We start from the raw sequence: 20240 nt of genomic DNA on the forward strand, positions 1-20240 counted from the left end.
CAATGGGTTTTGCATATTTACAACAAATAAGTGTTTCTTTCAAGAACTGAGAGTCACTGAATGCAAAATTAGCATGCAAAATCTAATTGTCATCACAAGGACAGGTCACTGAAATCCAAGTACAATGTCACGCAGTTTGAACCTGTCTGCAGGACATCCTGTGTTCTCTTAAGAATTAAATATAATGTACACAGGGCTATAGGCAAATCATGACTGCAAGTCAATCTGCTGCTTTACAACTGCAAATCATACAGCATTTAACATCTGGTTAAATGTATAATGAACTATCAATTGAGATAATGTATTGAGTGAATTAGAATTCAATTACAAAACAGAGGTTATTGGGAAATTGACCTGCAAATGGTTCATACTTAGCTGATGCTGAAAACAGATGACTTGGCTTTTTATTCAATATGACTTATTTCACAGGCTCATCCCAGAGCAGAATACGAAGCAAAAGTTTTAGAAAAATCACTGAGGAAAGAACACAAACATAAAGAGGTATGGTAAAAATATTAATTTTTTTCATCTATTAAAAAAGCTTTGATAAAGGCCATTTATAGCAGGCACTGACTCACAACCAGGAAAAAAAATAAATAGGTTACAGTGATAATAATAATAGTAATAATAATAATAATAATAATAAAACAAAGAATAAAAAATAAAACAGAAAAACTGTAGATAGCATTTAAATTCCAGATGTTTTCAGCCCTGGTATACATGTGTACTCTCATACTTAAGACCCAAATAAGCCTAGAAATGCTTTCATTGGTGTGGTCAGACATGGAAGTGTGGTTTAAGAAATCTTGTCTGATTGAAGGGGCTGTCCTGTTAGGCTAACCAATACAACTTGAGAAAAATAGAACAAAACGTCTTATTCTTTGCTATTACAAGTGCCTCAGGAGAGGTTCACTGTCTTGTAAGCATCCATCCTCCTGCCAGCAGGTCAACTTGCGGGGCTGAAATCTGGTGCTTCTCATACAGAGGTTTTGGCTATGTGGGGAAGCCTCTGGGATTGTTGTGGCTGCCTTAGGGAAGCCCCTGGGAGCCCTAACATCTGCTTTTGCCTATTTGCTGATAGTGTAGGTCAGGCAAGGCACTGCTTTAACACTGCTCTTAGAAGATAAATGTCCTGCTGCTGAGCTGGGATCTGACTGTGCTTTAGGTCTTGGGACTGTTTTGTAAATAAAAATATTTCTAGAGCATTAGTTGGGAGCACTAACACCAGTTTTCTTGCCCAGTTCCAGCTTTGATATTAACTTTCTGCCTTTTAAAACCATAACTTCCATTATATTTCACCGGATAAGGTATTGCTCACTTTTGCTTTTACCTTGCTCTTGACACTGATGTGAATAAGGTGCTGCCAGCCATCCTGGAGTGCATATCACCCGCAGCCAGTACAGTTCCTTTGAACAGCTTAAGTACTGCTGGACCCCTTTTTCAGGATGCTGATGTCAATACGTTCTAGTTAATGGAGGGGGTGCAGCATGAAAGTTGTCTTGTGCAATGTAGAATACCTGATTTAAATCCCTAGCAGGAGAAAAAGAATTCATATTGCTGCCTTCCTACGTAAACATTTGCATATAGACTTTGTTGAATTCTACCATAAATATGCAACTCACTGTTCCTTTTGGTATATTAGGAATTCAGATCCTGAATGTGGAAGATTAGGATAATCGGATAATTAATCGTAACCTCGAAATATCAGAGAAGGAAAGCTGAGCAATAAAGAGAGAGGTTTTTTTTAACCAGACTATTTATAACTTCTTGGGCTGCATTCAATATGGATGTTGCTAATTTGGGAAACGTGAGAAAAGAAGTTTTTTTCTGAAAGACTTGGTAATTATCTTTCATTGGGATCTGGAGTGTTCGGGTTCAAATTCAACAGTTGAATGTCAACTCATAAATTTTGTTAAATGAAAACTATCTAATGTCAACCCAGAACTTGCTCACATTTTTTCAAAAGAAGTCTGATTAAAAAAAATTACATACATGTTTCTGAAAGGAGAAACACTTTGGACATCCTTTACACATCATAAAGGAACAAGAATGGCATAATCCTAAATTAAAAATGAGAAATTCTTTGCAGGACAGTTTGACCTATCCCAAGATTTAGGACAAAAGTTTGTGCTTTGCTGTTATTTTTTTATTAACCTTAGGCTGCAACACAAACAGAGCGCTCACTTGTGGCTAAACTGCAGTGCATACAGTTAGTAGAGACTGTAGAGATGAATTTAGCAGTGCTTTGTAATGCTGTATTGCCCGATCCTTTTTTGTTTCCTTTAATTGCCATCAGAAGCATCGGTATTTTCCAGAAGAGGCAGCAAACAAATGGAGACAAAGAGTTAAGACAGTCATGGCTGGGGTGAAATTGGTTCTTTTTATTCAAACTTATGAGGAAGCTCAAATTATGTGTAATTATGGAAGACACAAATCAATTATTTTTGGCTGTTGAACTCTTGTTTAATATTCACATTCAGTTTTGGGTTTCTTTTCCTTCCTCCCCGGTTTCCTTCAGCACTCTTTTAGCCACTGTTTCTATGCATCCGGAATGGCACTGCATGGCTAACCTTAGGGGTACTGTGCTGGATTGAGGTTATGTTTTGCAGTGGAGCATGGGCTGTGTGTTGAGAGAGTTGCTTGCACTTCCTTAAGGCAACGTGCATGGAATAGAAATAGAATTTTGAGTAATATTTTTATGTCCGTTAAAATGTGTGCGTCATCTTCTGTAATGCTACTTTGTTGTTTATTTTCTGGTGTTTAAAAACAATTCCCGACATGAAAGTTCATGAAAGACTTGATGAGCAATATTGCTCTAAATGAAATCTTCATCCCCAAATTCACTGTGGCAGAGTTACTAGATGGTTGATGGGATTTAGGATAGTCTGCAGACCATCTCTACTACACATGTGCATCTTAACTCCCAGTAGCCTGGTCCATCAGATACCACATGGACGGTCACGTAGTTAAAACTTGCTACTATTGAAGCAAATTGAGGTTGGTCACATCACAGAGCAAGAACTTCCCTGTCAACTGTGTGCTCATCCTGAAGCTTTTTGGTACAGTCTGTATTTCAGTGGCACCAGTTGGGTAAATGCAAAGCTGCAAATACAGACTGGAGATGGAGAAGGAAAGAAGAGGAAGGATTTTTCCAGGGAAGGGAAAATAAAATATTTAACAGTGGGAGAGATCTTACATCATGGTTTATGACAGGCTATTTGCATGCTTCCTCCAAAAAGTACACAGAAAAATCTGTTTTATTTATATCCGCAATGCAGGCACTTGACCAATTTGAACCTAGATAGTAAACAATTTGCCTGTGTGGAATTGTAACTGTAAACACTGTGTCTTTGCATCTGCTAACTGGGTGTGTATTTGTTAGCCTTTATTTTCCCTCTGTGTTTTTGTCACATGCACAAAATTACATGATCTATCTTTAGTAAATGTACCCTTTCCCCTCCCCAAATTTTAGACGGATAAAGAGAAGCTGACATGGAAGGATCGTTTTCCAGCCTACTTGACCAATTTTGTTGGCATTATCTTCATGGTAAGCATCACTTGGCGAAGCCTGAAATTTATGTTACTGAGTGATCAGAAAGAACAGAAGAGATAAGAATGCTGATAAAACCATTTGTCAGATTAATGTGGTTCTCAACAACTTTTTCCCAGCAAAAACATTCAAACATTTTAGTTTTTTGTAACTTAAAAACTTTTACAGAAATTGAAGTGCTTGAAGTACTACTTTAGCACTGCTCTTGGAAGTGGAAGTACTACTCTTTCCACTGAAGAAATAAGTATGTCTGAACATGGTAAGGGAAAAATGAGGGCATGGAGGTGGGGATTACCACCATGATCGATGGGACAAAGCTTAAAACACACAGAAAATGCTCTTGGGAAGTGCTCAGGAAGGAGAGAATGGCATATTTCTTCTTCTTTTTTCTTTTTTCTTTTTTTTTTTTTCCCCAGTTGTTAATAAGCCATCATCATTTAAAACAAATTTTGAAGGAAATAATAATTCAAGACAGAGCGGCAGTTGGATAAAAGCTTTTAAGTCCTTTCCAAAGGTATAATACACCAGGCTGACTTAATTGATATATTTCTGGAGATTTTGATGATCAAATGACAAGTAAAATCGAATCTGTTCTTACAGTGACTAGGAGCCTTAACACAATTTCTGGGTTTGGGGTATGGCCCATAGACCTCATGTGTAAGGCCATGGCTAGGTCTTATGCCAAGTGTTTACAGTTACATCTTTTGTAAGGGGCTGTGCTGCTCTTACTTGCAGGTGGGGCTGACATTCGCTATAGTGTTTGGAGTCATAATATACAGAATCTCCACTGCTGCAGCACTGGCAATCAGCGCAACCCCATCGGGCCGGTCCAGCGTCAGGGTCACTGTCACTGCCACCGCTGTCATCATCAATTTGGTTGTCATCATCTTCCTGGATGAAGTATATGGCTGCATAGCAAGGTGGCTAACTCAGATCGGTAGGTGCAAGTCCTCAGGTGGTCTTTATTGGAGCAGTTATAAATGAGAATACTGGATGGACTGCATTGCGTGGTTAACTTCAAACTAGTGAGCAAACCCAGGGAATTCGAGTGGGTGACCTGAGTTCTCACTAGTCACAAATACCAAAGCTTAGATGGATTCAGCTTTAAAGTCTAATTGCTAATCCAGTTATGTGTGACAGAGATGCAGCTAAATTCCTGTACCTACTCTTGACATTGACTCTTCTCTATCACACAGTTACTGCTTTCTTTTTTCTTGCTTATTTGGCATGAGAGATTTCAAGTAATGGAAAACTGTGGATGCAAAGAAAAACAAGGCAGAAAAATAAAATGATTCCAAAAAGCATGATTGATGAAAGGTCCAGAATTCTTTTCAGTTAAGTTCTCCATCCTGCAAATGATTATCATGAAGGTCAGCCGGATGTGACAGTTGCAACTCCAGATGCTGGAGTTGTTGCAATGAAGCTGAACAGGAGGATTTCAGAGGGCTTACCACTGACCTCCCTGAGGGCCATCTTACTTTACCTTTCTTTGTTTAAAAGGTGGCTGAGAATGCTTTCTAAAGTCCGTATTTATTAGGTCATGTATTGTTCCAGGTCAGGCAGTTTCTTAATGTTTCTTACATGTGTCCCATTGGTTCCAGAGGTTCCAAAAACTGACAAGAACTTTGAAGAGCGTTTGATCTTTAAGGCTTTTCTTCTGAAATTTGTCAATGCCTACACACCCATCTTCTATGTTGCTTTCTTCAAAGGCCGGTAGGTAACAAAAAAGTCTGTTCAGAGTTTTGGTTCATTGCTTGAAACAGCAGAAGTAGGCTTAAGACTTGGGTGATAAGGAAGATTCCTTGGGGTGGGTGACAGTAAAGATACCACGGGACATGTTCTGGTTAAGACAACAGCAATGAGGTTCGGTGCCTATGGGTAGTCAGGTTCTGGCTCTAGTATGATTTCTTAGTGAGAGAGCAATGCTGAGGTGTCATGGGGTGCTGGGCAGCAGGCAGCTCGCCTGGGGAACAAGGCTGAGGTGGACAGCTGGTGCTCAGCCTGCACAGCTTATTGCCTCCCCTCTTCTAACCTTACCTCACTAATTTACTTTCAAATGTTTCTTCCCTGTCCCTCTCATTTTGTTTTACGTTTGTTTTTTCTCCTTTTTAATATACCTTATAGGATTTCTGCCAAGATGTACCTATACTGTTGTAGGGCATGTGGCTTGCATTTGTACTGAGCTGCTCACTCAGTTCATAGGACTTATTTCTTGAAACAAAAACTGAGAAACTTCTAAGATGGATTGATTTCCTTCTTTTTTCTAGAACTGGTCTTTAAGTGACCCTGCTCAATGACATAGCATTTCACACAAGTTACTTTAGGAATCAAATACTAGAAGTATGAAATCGATGTGAAGTTCTTAATTCTAACTTTTGCACTCTAGGTTTGTTGGACGTCCAGGAGACTACGTCTACATTTTCCATTCTTTCCGAATGGAAGAGGTAATTCTATTTCACCCTACCTGTGCTCACACCACGTGTGAGCTCCCTCTTCCCTTGTCACAAAGGTGGAACAGGTGTCCTGATTTCCCTTCCCTCTGTCTGCTGCAGTGTGCACCGGGTGGCTGCCTGATGGAGCTGTGCATCCAGCTGAGCATCATCATGTTGGGCAAGCAGCTGATTCAAAACAATTTATTTGAGATTGGCATCCCGTAAGTAGCAACAATTTTTTTCTCTCTCAAACACATCTTTTGCAGCGTATCCAATAAACTGTGTGTTCACAGCCCCTTGATATGAATGTGGTTTGCAGGCTACCTGCAAGTACTGTGCAGTGAGCCTCTATCTGCCATACAGCAAGTGCTGTGTCCTTGCTGTCCTGCAGCTGCACCAGCATCGCTGTCATTAAATCTGGCAGAGCACGTCTGAAGAGTTAGGAAATCTATTATCTTCTTACCAACTAGCAGTTGGTGCAGTTCCAAACGTGATTCAACCATAACCGTCTGAGTATTGGTACTTCTTTTTAGCATATTGTGCTCTTGCATAGCTTATATTAAAGTAGATACAGAGCTCATTGTGTCTGTTAATGTAAAAAAACTTACTGTTCCTCCACCCACCTGAAAAGTGGGCATTGTGCACAGAGTGGCATGCTAACTGGATCGCTTCTATTTTCCCCAGAAAAATGAAGAAATTCATAAGATACATGAAATTAAAGCGTCGGCGCTCCTTGGACCATGAAGAGCACATTAAAAAAAAGCAGCGTTATGAAGTAGACTATAACCTGGAGCCTTTTTCTGGACTTACTCCTGAATATATGGAAATGAGTGAGTGATGTGGAAAGAAGGTGTCTTAAGCGAATTATACTAACTGAATGGAATGGGAGCTGAGGTTTTTGAACTGTAGGTTTGGAGGACAGTGGATATGGTGCAGAACTTAAATGTATGATCTGTATGAATTAGGACAGTAGCATATTTTGGCCAGTCATGGGCTGCTTCAGGGGTGAATTATGCTATCTGGTGATTGTGATCCCTTCTTTAGCACTATATTTTAGATATTTTCTTTTAAGCTATGCGACATGTTACTGTTAAATAATTAAACCTGAGATTGGGTGACAGATGTGTCATTTGTTGCACCTTACATGGAAAAAAAAATATCAGTTTAATTCAGATTTGAGTTTCCACTGTCTATTCTCACACCAGGTTTGTTCCATTTTTTTTAAATCTGACCATAGGCCAGGTTGAACTTGACAGGTCACGTATACTGTTTTTTGCAAGTAATGCGTTATCTTGAGTGATTGATATGGAATCTAAGTACTGGGCATCACACTCTGCATTACTGAGGCCCAGAAGCTGCATTTTCTTTCCACCTTAAAATCCTGGGGAAGCTGAGAAATCTATTCCTCTTAATGCTGTTATTGACAGTGTCAGAGATTCCTGAAGTGTCAGACTTAGACAAGCAACTTTATGTAGTGTTTTCAGGAACGACTAGACAAAAATAATGGAAAAAAATTATGAAACATGCTTATGCCAAAAATTGGCCTCCCTAGCTAATATAGTGTGAATTAGAATAACTTAGAGTAGTTGTGTCCAGGACAGACAGGAATTGGTCATGTCCCTCCTGAAGTCCATAAGGGGCACAGCACCAGGCCACCATATGGGCTCTTGTTGCCCGCTCTGTAGGGAGAACCTCACCTGGGGCAGATAGGCTGTGGGGGTGGCTGGAGGAAGGGGGAGTTGGTTGGGAGAGCATGGAAAAGATCTTGGCTTCTTTGAGGTGAGGAACAACAGTTCAAGGGAGATTTAAATCTCTCTCCATAAGTACACAGAGAGGGCAAGCATTAGTATGGGTGATGAATGCAATTTGAAGAACAAAGCTAGCACAAAAGCTAGCAAAAGAACTGGCACATACAATCACGGAGAGAGTGGGCTGGCATGCAGAAGGTTTATAAACTTCAGAAGAGTTTCCAATGGGCTTAGCGAGAGCTGAAGCCTTGCCATGTGGAGCATGACAATCCTATGTGGGAGCTCATGCTGCCGCAGGAGGCAGCAGGTGGCAGAAGAGCTGCTGTCATCCCACATTCCTCATTCCAGATAGCTCCCACGGTTGAGGCCTGCATGGAGCAGGACTCCATCCTGCTGCAGCACAGCATCCCCTTGCCCCTGCCTTGCTGGAGGGACACAGAGGCAGCGAGCAGCAGGGTCGGCATTGCTGCGATGAAGCTAGGAATTCCCCTGTTTCCGTGGTCATTTGGCCTTGCTGGACATGATGAAGAAAATGCACTTTATTCTCCCAGCAGGTGTTGTCTTATTAGAATCTGGGGGAATAGCACTGACATGATGATGTTGGAGCATCTGGACAACTGTCTAAAAATATGATCAGATTTTTGTGTGGTCTTGTGTAGAGTCAGGAGTTGGACTCGATGATCCTTATAGGTCCCTTCCAACTTGGGATATTCTATGACTCTGTGTATGCATTTGATAAATACAAATCAGCCCACTGACATTCTTTTTTTCTTCTCAGTTATTCAGTTTGGATTTGTAACTTTGTTTGTCGCATCCTTCCCATTGGCGCCTCTGTTTGCTTTGCTGAACAACATCATTGAAATCCGTTTAGATGCAAAAAAATTTGTTACAGAGCTGAGGAGACCAGTAGCAGTCAGAGCAAAGGACATAGGTAAGTGCTCATTGCTGCTGTCACTCTCTGCTTGTTTATTCCTGGACTTATGGCAGGATGCTATTGTGCTGAGTTGGTCTCATTAACAGGAAGACATTTACAGGACAATTCAAAACATTATACTGTGGCTTAACTGTGAACTGTCATAACTTACCAAGGCTTTGCTTTCAAAATAGAAAGACCAATGCTTTAAATCCAGATGAATATTTTATTAGGTAAACAGTGTCATTTTTCAAAGCAAAGTGATCAATACAGTAGCAAAATATCTCACGTGGCTCTGCACACCAGCAGCTTTTCCTGGCAGTGCAGTTTTCTTGCAGAAGCAAAAATTTCTGTGTTTAGTAACTCTGGACTGGACTGGAGAAATAGACTTGGGAATGAGAAAAGACTTGAATGCCTGTGGGTAAACATGTCCCTTCATCCCTGCTGGAAGGGCTTTTATCCCAACTCATTCCTGAAGCTGGAAAAGTGCTGGAACCTAGTTGTGTAGCAGGTGACCTGGCTGGAACCCAGTTCTGTAGTCGTACAGCAGCAGCAGACCAATCCTCCCCTTCCCTCAAAACCTCTAAAGAAATAGGTACCTAAGCATAATTTTGGAAGACAGAGTCGGAATCACTTTGCTTGATGGGTCCTTAAATTAGTCTCTTACAAAATATTCTTTTTAATTTCTGTATTACTCTAGTTTGGTACAATCCTAACTCTGTTATCTGAAAAATGTAATTTAGCTAATTTTAATGACCAGCACAGCATTCACATGTTTGTCTCTTTCCTTAGGAATCTGGTACAATATCCTCCGGGGGATAGGAAAGCTTGCTGTCATAATAAATGTAAGTAATTCTGCATGAATAAAATCTTACTTCAATAGGCTGGCTTCTCCATTCTGCTCCATTCGTTTTATCTTAGCTTAAATCTCTCAAATTCAGTGAAAATAAATGATTCAGAATTTTGCTAAAATATTACAGAGTCGGATCCAGTGGTTACTTTAAAGTTGAGACAGTTCTGCACAGTGGTGCACTGAGGACAGAAAATGGCTAAAATTCAGTATTCAGAACAATAGGGAGAACTGAAAATCTGAGTACAACCTGGCCTCAAAATGCAATGCTCTCACTCAGATATAGCACTGATAATCGATGAAGATATTTTTAGTTACTTCAGCACTGAATATCCTATCCACTGGAAAAATTTCAGCCTACCTTTTTGTTGGCATAGTTTACATCATCTTGATTCTTCAGAAAAGTTGTGTTCCCTCTCACCTTCTTTCCATTATGTTAATCTCTAATATCCTAAATAAATATAAGTCCACTTTTGTCACCTTCATCTGGCAACAGATGAAAAGAACAGTTGAACGACAAGCTGAAAACATGTTTCTAATGTAGCACAATAGCAGCTGTGCAGGGCTTACAGCCACACATCCATGGGCTCTCCTCTTTTCTCCCATTATTCAGAGTGGAAATCCCTTAGCTTTGCCAACAGGTGTCTGTTCTTTTAAGGCCAAACCATTCTGGTAGGCGTCTGGGACGCTGCCTTAGTTTGTCTTTACCATTTCTCACCTTTTCCTTTGGAAATAATTTCTCCGTTTCTCTCTTTTCTCCCCTGTAGTCTCTCTTCATCATTATCCAGTGTTATTTTCCTTCTTTGACCTATGCACTGTCCCTTTTTATCACAGAACAAGTAAAACATTTTGTACTGTGTTTGTTCCACGTGACTTGTGCCAGTGAAAATGTTTTGCAACAATGATAAATAAGAACAGCGAGAGTTATGAAGATGTCCGTTCACTTGGCTGTCCTGCACTTTGTGTATGACGTTTTTACAAAACCTTTTAAAATAACCAAACAATGTGGAACTTTTGTGACCATAAAAATAAAACTGGCTTAGTCTGCTTATCCTTTTACCCCAGTGGAGCTAAAGAATATGTAAAATTAATGGGCTTTCACAGTGCAGTGAGAGTTTAGAGTCAACTCACTGTAAGTTGTTTGCAGAATGGAAAAGGAAATCGTGTAAATAAATCAGTTGGACCTCATGAAATGCATAGGGGTCAAGTTGTCATAGGGGCACAAGGAAACAGCAGTGTGTTTTGCTTTGCCCTGACACTGGGACGCAGCAGCTCCATGTTCTGGGGAATTCAGATTGTTACCACATACAAATCTTAGTCAACGTGGAACTGCTCTATATTATGCCCTGCAACTCGAAGGTGTCAGCAATAAATACTACTTTGTTACAGCAGTTAATATTCTATTTAGGGGCCTGTACGCTGCAGTCTCCACCTTGTTTCTGCAGCAACCCCTATATGACAGCCCCTTATTTGTATAAGCTGTGTGAGCAAGACATAGTTGAGTGTGTTGTTAACTTGAAACAGTGCCTGAATATTGCGCTCATTCTTTACTCTTATGGCTTAGGCATTTGTGATCTCATTCACATCCGACTTCATTCCACGCCTCGTGTACCTGTATATGTACAGTGAGAATGGCACCATGCATGGCTTCGTGAACCATACACTATCCTCTTTTAATGTCAGCGATTTTCAAGCAGGAACAGCTCCAAACGACCCCATGGAACTTGGCTACGAGGTTCAGATATGCAGGTATTCTCTCGAGTAACAACTAATTTTAAGTGCTTTACCAGCTAAGAATGTGACAAACTCTAATATTCCTGGGGTTGACTTTGGTCCCTTGTATTGTCAACACCTTTTGAGGACCTTGGTAGTCTTTTATATTGAATCAAGCCATTACCTTGAAAGTCTTGCCTTACAGATTAACCACAAGACCTGAATAAGAAGTACTGCGTATTTTGGGAAACAGAGAGTAGCATTAGCAAATTTGTCTTTACAAAGATTTTTGTTACAATGTATTTTCAGGAAAGGAGATAAATAGTGATAAACAGCATAATGATATTTTAAGGGAATAAAATGATGTCAATCATGGTATTATATCACAGCCTTCTAATTGGATGACTGTGACTTCACAGTATACTTCTCCAATTTCTGTAGCAATTGCTGATGACAGTAATAGCAGCCTGATCTGCACTGGAATTTAAGACCCACTCAAATTGTGATTATGCAGGAAATATCCATGCCTGTAACAATTTCTACATACTATTTTCATTGCTAAAGGCAAATTATTGTTTGCATATTTCAGCTTATCAAGCAGTTTGGCTCTGAAATGCTGAAATGCATACTTTGCCTACGCTTCCTTAGATATGCATCGTCTTCAAAACAAATGTTTTCAACCTTATAAACCAGGGACGAAAGCCAAATGGAAGCATTTGGAACAGCAAAACTGAAAGACTAAATAGCAGGGATAAATGGTGGCAAGGAGGAAGACAAACTAGGGGAGGGAAGAAAAAAGAAAGAAAAATGATTCTAGTATAGATACACTGAAAAATTACACAAACTGACCAGGAAAAAAACAAAATATTTATAGTTTGTTTTTTTTTTTAATCTTCAATTTATTCTTTATATATTGACATAGCAGATTAACTTGCACTGAATGCTAAATCGAATGCTGAATGAATGCTAAACAGAAAATTCACCCTGAGATGAAAGAGAGACCAACCAAAATTACATATATATCAGCTTAGCTTATTTTTGATTTCTCACAATTTCCTCCTGGTGATCTTTGTATAGAGGATAAATTAGGCAGGCAAACATGTTTTTAGTACAGAACTTACAGAAGAGAAGTGTTAGGGTGTATTAGTGTCACAGTCCAATGTAAAAATGGCAGTTTTCTACTTTCTAATCCCACCCTCTTTCTTCCATTTCTCCCACATTCCAGGGATTTTTAAATCACTTGAAAACAGGGGTTCCTAATTCTTCCTAAATATTAACAAGATGCCATATTTTAAATTAAATGTATTTTTCTTGGTCCAGTTCCTAAGAGGTTATTATTGATTAGCTCACAGATTTCTTTTTGAAGCTATAGCTAAGGGAAAATTTTCATGTTCTCTCTATATTTTGGCAGTGATCTTTTGTCAATCATGAACCAGTAGAATGCCACGTAGCACAGCACACATTATGGACTTGAGATCAGTATTGGCTGAAAAATAAGTTTGCAAATGCAGTTTAATTTCAAGCTTATTTCAAACAACAGCAACAACAAAGAAACCAGACTGAGCTGTGTTGTTTGCTGTCTTTATGCAGTTTATTTTATCTGTAATTAGAGTTTATATTATTTATAATCAGGGGGTATTAAGATTGAAGGCTTTTAATCTTGAATAAAACTTAAAGGCTGTGGGAGGTTCAGCTGTGTCTTGTTTGTGAGAGGTTAATACAAAGCCATGTTGTAAAAGTGAACATTCCTTTAGACTATTTGACCTACTGTTCAGCCATTCAGTGTTAACTCCTTGTTGTGCTAAAACGTCTGAATGACATCACTGATTTACTGAGTCTTGTTTATTTGCAGGTACAAAGATTATCGAGAGCCCCCCTGGTCTGAGAATAAGTATGACATTTCAAAGGATTTCTGGGCTGTCCTAGCAGCAAGACTAGCATTTGTGATAGTTTTCCAGGTATGTTATGACTGCAGGCACTTCTACTATGAGAAGGAAAAAGAGTTGTCATATTTCTTTAGCTAAATACAGCAAGCCACCTTCAGAAATAGTTATTAGGCCAAAGAAAGTATCTTCCTTCACAGCTGTTTCTTGCAAAATCAAAGGAATTTGCCCATTCTTGTTCACCTATCTGCCTCCCATACAGTCCCAGATGTCCCCCAGCAGAGGGTTACTTCATTCTCAGTGATTCTCTTAATTGGTTTGATGCAGAAACAACTTAATGACCTTAGTGAATGGGAGAGCACAAGACTGCTGCTAATTACATCCTTCCAGTAGGATGTTTACAGTGAAGAAACATAAATTTCCTCCAAAATAATTTCTAGACCAAGCCAAGAAATGAAATTTCCAAGATTTCCCAGTTGTATTTTATTTCATGTCTGAACAGCATGGCAAAATCTGGTAATTTTTCATTGAATTACATCGTTCAGTCACAACAATCAAGCTGGTTATTGTGATACAAGTGTTTTAATCCTACCTTACCTAATCTTGTTTCAATTATTATTTTTTGGGGGGAAACATTTGAGAAGGGTTTCCCTTTCATGGAATCAAGATTTTAAATCAGAAATGTTTCATGATTTTTTTTAATATTTTTTTTTTTGCCAACTTTCATCATTTTTACTTCCTCCTTATTTGCTTCTGCCTTGCTGATGTAAAATTCCATCAGGTCCAGTATTTCCTTTTCATTTCCAAATGGCTCTAACAATATTTGTAGATAAATCATAAAGATCTGCACCTGGTATTTTTCACTGTTTCTAATATGAACAGGAAATTGAGGTAAATTTGGCTCAGCATCACATTTATAGCATGCAGTTGAGCCCAATTCAAATATTGTCTTTTCTTTGTTCTTCCTTCTCAGCTACAGTGAAATGACCCCTTCCCCTACAGTCATCCTTTCATTTGCCCAGGCTGACATTTTCTCACAATTTCATTTTCAGAATTTGGTCATGTTTATGAGTGACTTTGTTGACTGGATTATCCCAGACATTCCCAAGGACATTAGTCAGCAGATTCATAAAGAGAAGGTTCTCATGGTGGAGGTCTTTATGAGAGAAGAGCAAGGGAAGCTGCAAATGGAAACCTGGAAAGACAAGGACAAGAAAAAAGGTGAAAACTGTAACAATCACAGCCCCAGACTCTCCCTGAGCCACAGTGGGAGCTTGTCCTCCTGTCACTCGTATCCTGTTGATGTATAGAAGAGGATGGAGTTGATTGTGTCGGGGCATTCCACTGGTACATAAGCCATCACATAAAGGGCAGGACTTGAATAATGGACAACCTGCTGCATGTTGAAGGATGTGCTGCCATTTCGCTCCCATCTTTGTGAGAAATGCTCTTCTTGCAAATACGGAGGACCATATTCTATTTCTGATAATGTGTTTTGTTTTTTTCTTTTGCACAAGCAGTAATGCAGGGAATTTTTATATTTCATCATTAGATAACACTATTTACATTGGTGTGCATTAATAAAGATGTACTTAGTATGTCTTGATATTCTCTGAGAATTTGACCTTAGGATAATAACTAAATCATTGAAGCTAAATTTTAAATAATGATAATACTACTAATTTAAAATACTTTTGGAGCCCCAGGCTTGTAGCTCTATCAGGAAACTTTAAAAAGCATATGCAAAATCAGCATTAGAGTGTGCCTCCTTTTAGCAGGAGAGGAACCATGTAAAGTTTACCAGATTTACTTGCTGTCAAAGTTACGGTTTAGCTCTGCTGGCAGACATCTGTGTTTGAACCTGCAGGTCTGAAACAAAGCTCCCATTGAGTTTTAGGGTCAAATACATGCCTAGGGCACATGTGGTTGTCTGCTGCATGCCTGAGACTTCCACTGGGCATTGCTCTGTTCACAAGCATCAGGAAAATGGATCTGAAAAAGACCTCCTTACCAGTGCATATCTGATGTGGTGGAAGCTACCTCGGTGCCCCAGGCTGCATCACCTGTGTTGGAGTGGTCCCCAGAGGCTCCTCACCCATAGCAAGGCAGCAGCAGCAGCACAATTTTGGAGATCTTCCCAGCAGGTCGATTACTATGGAGCATTTTGGTAAATGCCCTGAATTAATGAGCACATGTAGAGCTACAATGAGTCAACTGCCCTGCCTGATATGCAGCCACCATTCTTGCTGAGGGGAGTCTCTTTTTCCCTTTGTTTTAGCACATCCCCTTCTTAGTCAGGTTTTTCTCTGTAGCCCTCTGTCCTCTGCAGGAGAAGGGAGCCGGTTGCCCTTGCAGACTTTGTACTGCTGAATGGCATTTCCTGGAGGCTATGCTGGAAGAGTAAATCCAAAACATGTACGCTCAATGTCTTCAAGGGAAGTTTAGCCTGCACTGGGGCTGCAGGACCAGACCTACAGTTAGTTACATAACTTCTCTTTTGTCTTAAAATACCCTATCTTTTATACATGGAGCTTCCTTGAACAGAAGTCTAAAATCCTTCCTTATGAAGCCTATCTAAATCTCATCGGTTCGACTCTTTTTAAGCATAGTACATTCTAGTTTTGCTTTGTCAAATGATGAACTGCACTTCCAAATAATATTGGTGCAATTAACCTCATTTCTTTTATTGCTTTGTCTTGTCCATGGCGCTTGCATTATGAATATAAAACTGAAGAATAAAATAAAAAGTAAAGATTTCTTTAAAGTCTAACTACTGTATGGTTTGTTACAAAACCAAATGTCAAGACTGTTTTCAGTAGTTGTTTCTTTATTCTTTTCTTCGTTCTTTGCCAAACTAATTTAAAGATTAATGCCAGAACTAAAAAAGAAAAAAAAAGAAAAAAGAAAAAAAAGAAAAAAGAAAAAAAAGCCATATCTAGCTTTTGATATATTTATTTGTTTTAAAGTATGTGATAAACTTGATATTTTTCTGTAGTCTGTCCAAAAAAAGGCACCAGAAAAGATATTATGTGGAAGAAAGAAAATGGTATTAACCAAATATTCTTGAAGCTTATTTAAAATATTGATCCAACCAAAGATTTTTATTAATAAAGGGCTTATATTTTGTTAACTCTTGTTTCTGTTGTATTTTGACTTGCAGGAATGTCACTATTTTTTAAATTTGTAATTTATGATAGCTTAATCCAACAGGGCCAAATCCTGCCTGATTTATTCACACTATAAGCATTAAGCCTGGCAGTAAGTATTTACAAGGTCAGGCCCGTGGACTGCAATAAGTGCAAATAAATTAAGCAGAATTTTGTCTGTGAATCTTATACAAGTGTGCTTTCTCTCATTCCGTGGTAGCCCGAAAGATCTTGAAGAAAGCTAAATGTGAACTACCTATTCTGAAGAGACATTTAATGGAACTTCCTCTAAGGGAATTTCATCTGTAAATACTGATCTGACAGTTCCCAGCTTAATACTGACATTCCTGTAAATGGTAGAACTATATCCTGAACACATACTTATCAAAAATTTGCATTATTTGCTGAAATCGAAATAGTAACAGTGGCTTATATTTTCTTTTGTACAGTAAATTGTTTGAAATGGAATTTTGTATATAAAAACTGTATTACTACTTAGATAACTATAAAACTTTCATGGAATCCTTTTTTTAAGAAAAGTAAATATATACTAAATCTGTTTTATTTCTTTTTTTTTTTTTTTTCTCTTTTCTTTGAGCATTTATTTGAAATAAACTTAAACGTGCCAGAGCTGCTTCTGTGGGGTGGGCTCACTTCCCAGTCCTCCTTGTGCTCTGAGTGCAACTGCAAGTACTGCTAGGTTGGAGAAATATGGTAACTTGTGTTTGTTTGCATAAAAAATGGATTGTTGACACTCTGCAGTGCTCCTTACGTACTCAGACTGCAGAGACCAGAAGCAGGTGGTTTTTCTGCAGATATTGACTTCTCTGTTTATAGCCATCTTCTTGACAACTGAGATTGCAAGTCTTGTGTTGTGGTTGCTGTAGTTCTTTGGGTCAGAGTGCCATCAAACCCCACTTGGAATTCTAATGCATCCTGCCTTAGGTGTTTCTGTCTCCATAAGCACAAAGAGAGATTTGGCTTCTAGCATTGACATGGATGGTGCATGCACAGTGACAAATCTTAGCCTGGGAGCTTTAATTTTCTTTTGATGTCAGTCTTGGGCATTTAGCAGAATGTAAACTGTAAGAGTTTTCACCAAGACTTTTGAAATGAGCTCATAACAACTACTTGGCTTGTTCATTTAAGTTGAAAAATGTATTTGTTATTAGAAGAAAATATAAATGGTAAACTGAAGGAATTAAACTCAGTGATTCCTTGGGCTGTGTCCTGAGTGCAGGCCTGGAGTTGCACTGTAGGCCACTTTAATTGGACTGTGGGATTTGTGCAAGTAGAGTCGGGTATAGAACCTCACTTGCCTTTTCCAGTCTCCTTTCTAACTTTTCTGTGAGAAGGAAAAGAATGATTCTTCATTCCAGTTCTTCCTTTTTATCAGAAAATATTAATGCTTCTAACTGTAATTGAATTTATTTGGTAGGTAAGAATTCTATTCAGAGATAATGGCTGGGAAAACCAACTCCTAAAAGCTGTAAGCTTTTAGGGACTATGTACCACACTGTCAAGAACTGCAGTTGGTTCGTGTTGTGCTTGGATTTGTTTGTTGTCCAAACAAAGGTGAGACCTTATTTTTCTTCAAAAGATGCATCTTTGAATTAAGCAACAACCTGTGTCAAATAATACTTCTCATCGTTCTAAGTAACTTTTGTAGGAGCAGGTATATCACTGCCTGCTTGGTAGCTGATTTGGTTTCGCTGGTTCTTAAAAACAGAACTGTTGAGCTGAGTTTGTGAAATAGAAGATATCTTCCATAAAGATTTGCACCGCAGTTCTGTTCCTATTCCTGACAGGTTGGTTGGTGTTTGTTCTGTGTTTTTTTTTCTATTTGTGATGCAAGTAGTAACAAATACTGATTATACTGATGGCAAATTTGGGGAAGAGTTATGCTAATACAGATTTAATGGAAGAGGTGGGGGGGGGAAGAAAGAGAAGCAGGGAACTGGAGGTGAGCAAGGAATAACTGAAAGCAGCTGGATGTGACTTGCAGCTGCCATAGGGGATAGCTATTCATCTTGTGAACGACTTCCTATGGTTTGCATGCAAACCTGTGCTTGACATACTTCTGCCAAAAAGTTCTAAGTACAAAAGTCTTTTGATTAAAACAAAACAAATCAGTGTATCAAACAGGAAAATCTCTATCAAAGAGCAGAGGTCTTGACAAGAAGCTGCAGATAAAGAGAATAGTAGGAAAGATTATAGCTGGAAGTGGCTATGTAGAACTGTTGCTAAAATAGAGTGTTTGCATTTTGCTAACCAAAGTTTGTGGAAAAAGCAGAATTTCAGTTGGTACATCTGAGGAGGAAATCACACGCACTCTGTTGTGTTGACAGTACAAGTCTGAATCTTCTGGATTTCGATGTCACTGTGTTTCTAAGATACCATATTACAAATATTTTGCAGTCTTAAATAGCTTAAGGGTGAATAAGTCTCAAGTCAAGGCACAGATATGTTTCTATTTTAAACCCTCAGTGCTTTCTGGTGCTGAGCTGTTAATGATCTTTTTGGCTGTTGCCATTTCCAATAAGTGATAATAAAACAATTTACGTTTTGTCTTGTTACCTCAGCAGTCTGAACTCTCCTCAAGTTTTTTAATCACTGGAGCACATTTATATTTTCCTATGACGTTTTCAAAGTAAACATTTTTCCTTTTGCCACTGAAGAAACTATGTCCTAAAATTTACATGGATCTCATTCAAGCTCTGATTCAATTCTTTTCACATTTGAGTACTATTTATTCCATGGCCAAACACAATATGCCATTTTTAGTACAGCAGAGAAAAAAAGAAAGTTAGTTTTTTCTTCCTCCTTTTTTGAACCAAACAGGCCTTTCAAAAGAAGAAACCAGTAAAATGGCTTCTTAATTTTCAGCTCTTCTTAGGTTTTCAGTACCCTGCATGCATCCTGATTCCAAGCTACTTGCAGCCAAGGAAAATGTTTTCTTCAACTCCCTCTGACTTCAGTATATTTTACATAAGACTAAGCGTTGCCTATTGAATGATTGGTTTCACTTATAACAAGAATTTTTAGTACTCACCCTATGCAACTTTCATAACCTTGTGGGTCAGCTAAAGCCAAAAGACATTGAAGCAGATAAGTTGTGCAAGCAGCAAAGAGTTCCATATGCTGTTGTATTAGCCTCCGTGAGGAAAATGGTCCCAAAAATCAAAGACATTACACGCTCATGTAAACTTAGCTGGCTGCACAAATTTGAAGGTCACAGATTTCATTTTGCTTAGTTCCACACGTATGAGAAAATTCCTGCAAAAAAATGGCTAACAGATCCATCAAGATGTTTGTGAGAAAAAGAATCAACATGTGACACAAAGTATTGTGCTGAGAAACTTAAAAGCTTAATGAAATCCATTTTTCCAAGCAAGAGTTAGATATGTATAGTGAAGTAAATTTCACTATACAAGTAAAAAAAGTTATTCCATACTTCTAAATTAAGAGTGGCCATGTTTTCTAGCTGAAGTAAAGGAGATATAGGCTAAGGTTAAATGGCAGGTAGGGAAGGGATGAAGAAAATGCTTTTGAGTGATGTGCTCAGGTGCAAGTAAGTTGGCAGATCAGCTGCAGAAGTTGCTTTTATGGAATTAGAATTGCTTCCTAAGGTGAGACCATCCCATAGGCAGGTTATCAGATATCCTTTGCCAATCTTTTCTGAGCAACACGCAATCTCACCCTACCAAGCAGTGCAATACTATTGATCTTATGTGCAGGTGAAGGCTAGAAGGTGGTAAGAAATGCAATGAACATTCATTAAGAGCAGGCTTCAGTGAAGAATTGCTGACTTGTTCTCCACTGAATGTATTGTATGTATTCCACTGTATGGAAAAGAATACCACGAGCCTCTGCAGTCGAAAATAAAAAGGCCCAGCAAAACCAAGGGTTTTCACGGGGAGCATGCCAGCCATCTTTTCTACTTAAAAAGCATCTCTTTTCGGGGGCCAGGAAGGCGACATAATCACCCAAATACCAATAATTTTT

At 38.8% G+C, this 20240-nt stretch overlaps 1 protein-coding gene across 7 annotated transcripts in view; it reads left to right on the forward strand.

Moving 5' to 3' along the window:
• ANO1 (anoctamin 1) overlaps positions 1 to 18712 on the forward strand; it is a 77387-nt gene extending 58675 nt beyond the window's left edge. For 6 of the 7 annotated variants that reach the window (XM_048947347.1, XM_048947351.1, XM_048947345.1 and 3 more), the window contains 12 exons: positions 430 to 501; positions 3473 to 3547; positions 4286 to 4487; positions 5152 to 5263; positions 5937 to 5994; positions 6103 to 6203; positions 6667 to 6812; positions 8509 to 8661; positions 9436 to 9488; positions 11058 to 11242; positions 13059 to 13164; positions 14142 to 18711. In XM_048947347.1, the coding sequence (XP_048803304.1) occupies positions 430 to 501; positions 3473 to 3547; positions 4286 to 4487; positions 5152 to 5263; positions 5937 to 5994; positions 6103 to 6203; positions 6667 to 6812; positions 8509 to 8661; positions 9436 to 9488; positions 11058 to 11242; positions 13059 to 13164; positions 14142 to 14399 (1521 nt within the window). In that variant the 3' untranslated portion in view covers positions 14400 to 18711. Of the gene's footprint in view, positions 1 to 429; positions 502 to 2296; positions 2375 to 3472; positions 3548 to 4285; positions 4488 to 5151; positions 5264 to 5936; positions 5995 to 6102; positions 6204 to 6666; positions 6813 to 8508; positions 8662 to 9435; positions 9489 to 11057; positions 11243 to 13058; positions 13165 to 14141 lie in introns of all 7 variants that reach the window. The other variant, XM_048947352.1, reaches the window with a different exon arrangement.
• Positions 18713 to 20240: the final 1528 nt, after the last annotated feature.

Source organism: Lagopus muta, chromosome 6 (genome assembly GCF_023343835.1).
Source record: "Lagopus muta isolate bLagMut1 chromosome 6, bLagMut1 primary, whole genome shotgun sequence".
Taxonomy (NCBI): domain Eukaryota; kingdom Metazoa; phylum Chordata; class Aves; order Galliformes; family Phasianidae; genus Lagopus; species Lagopus muta.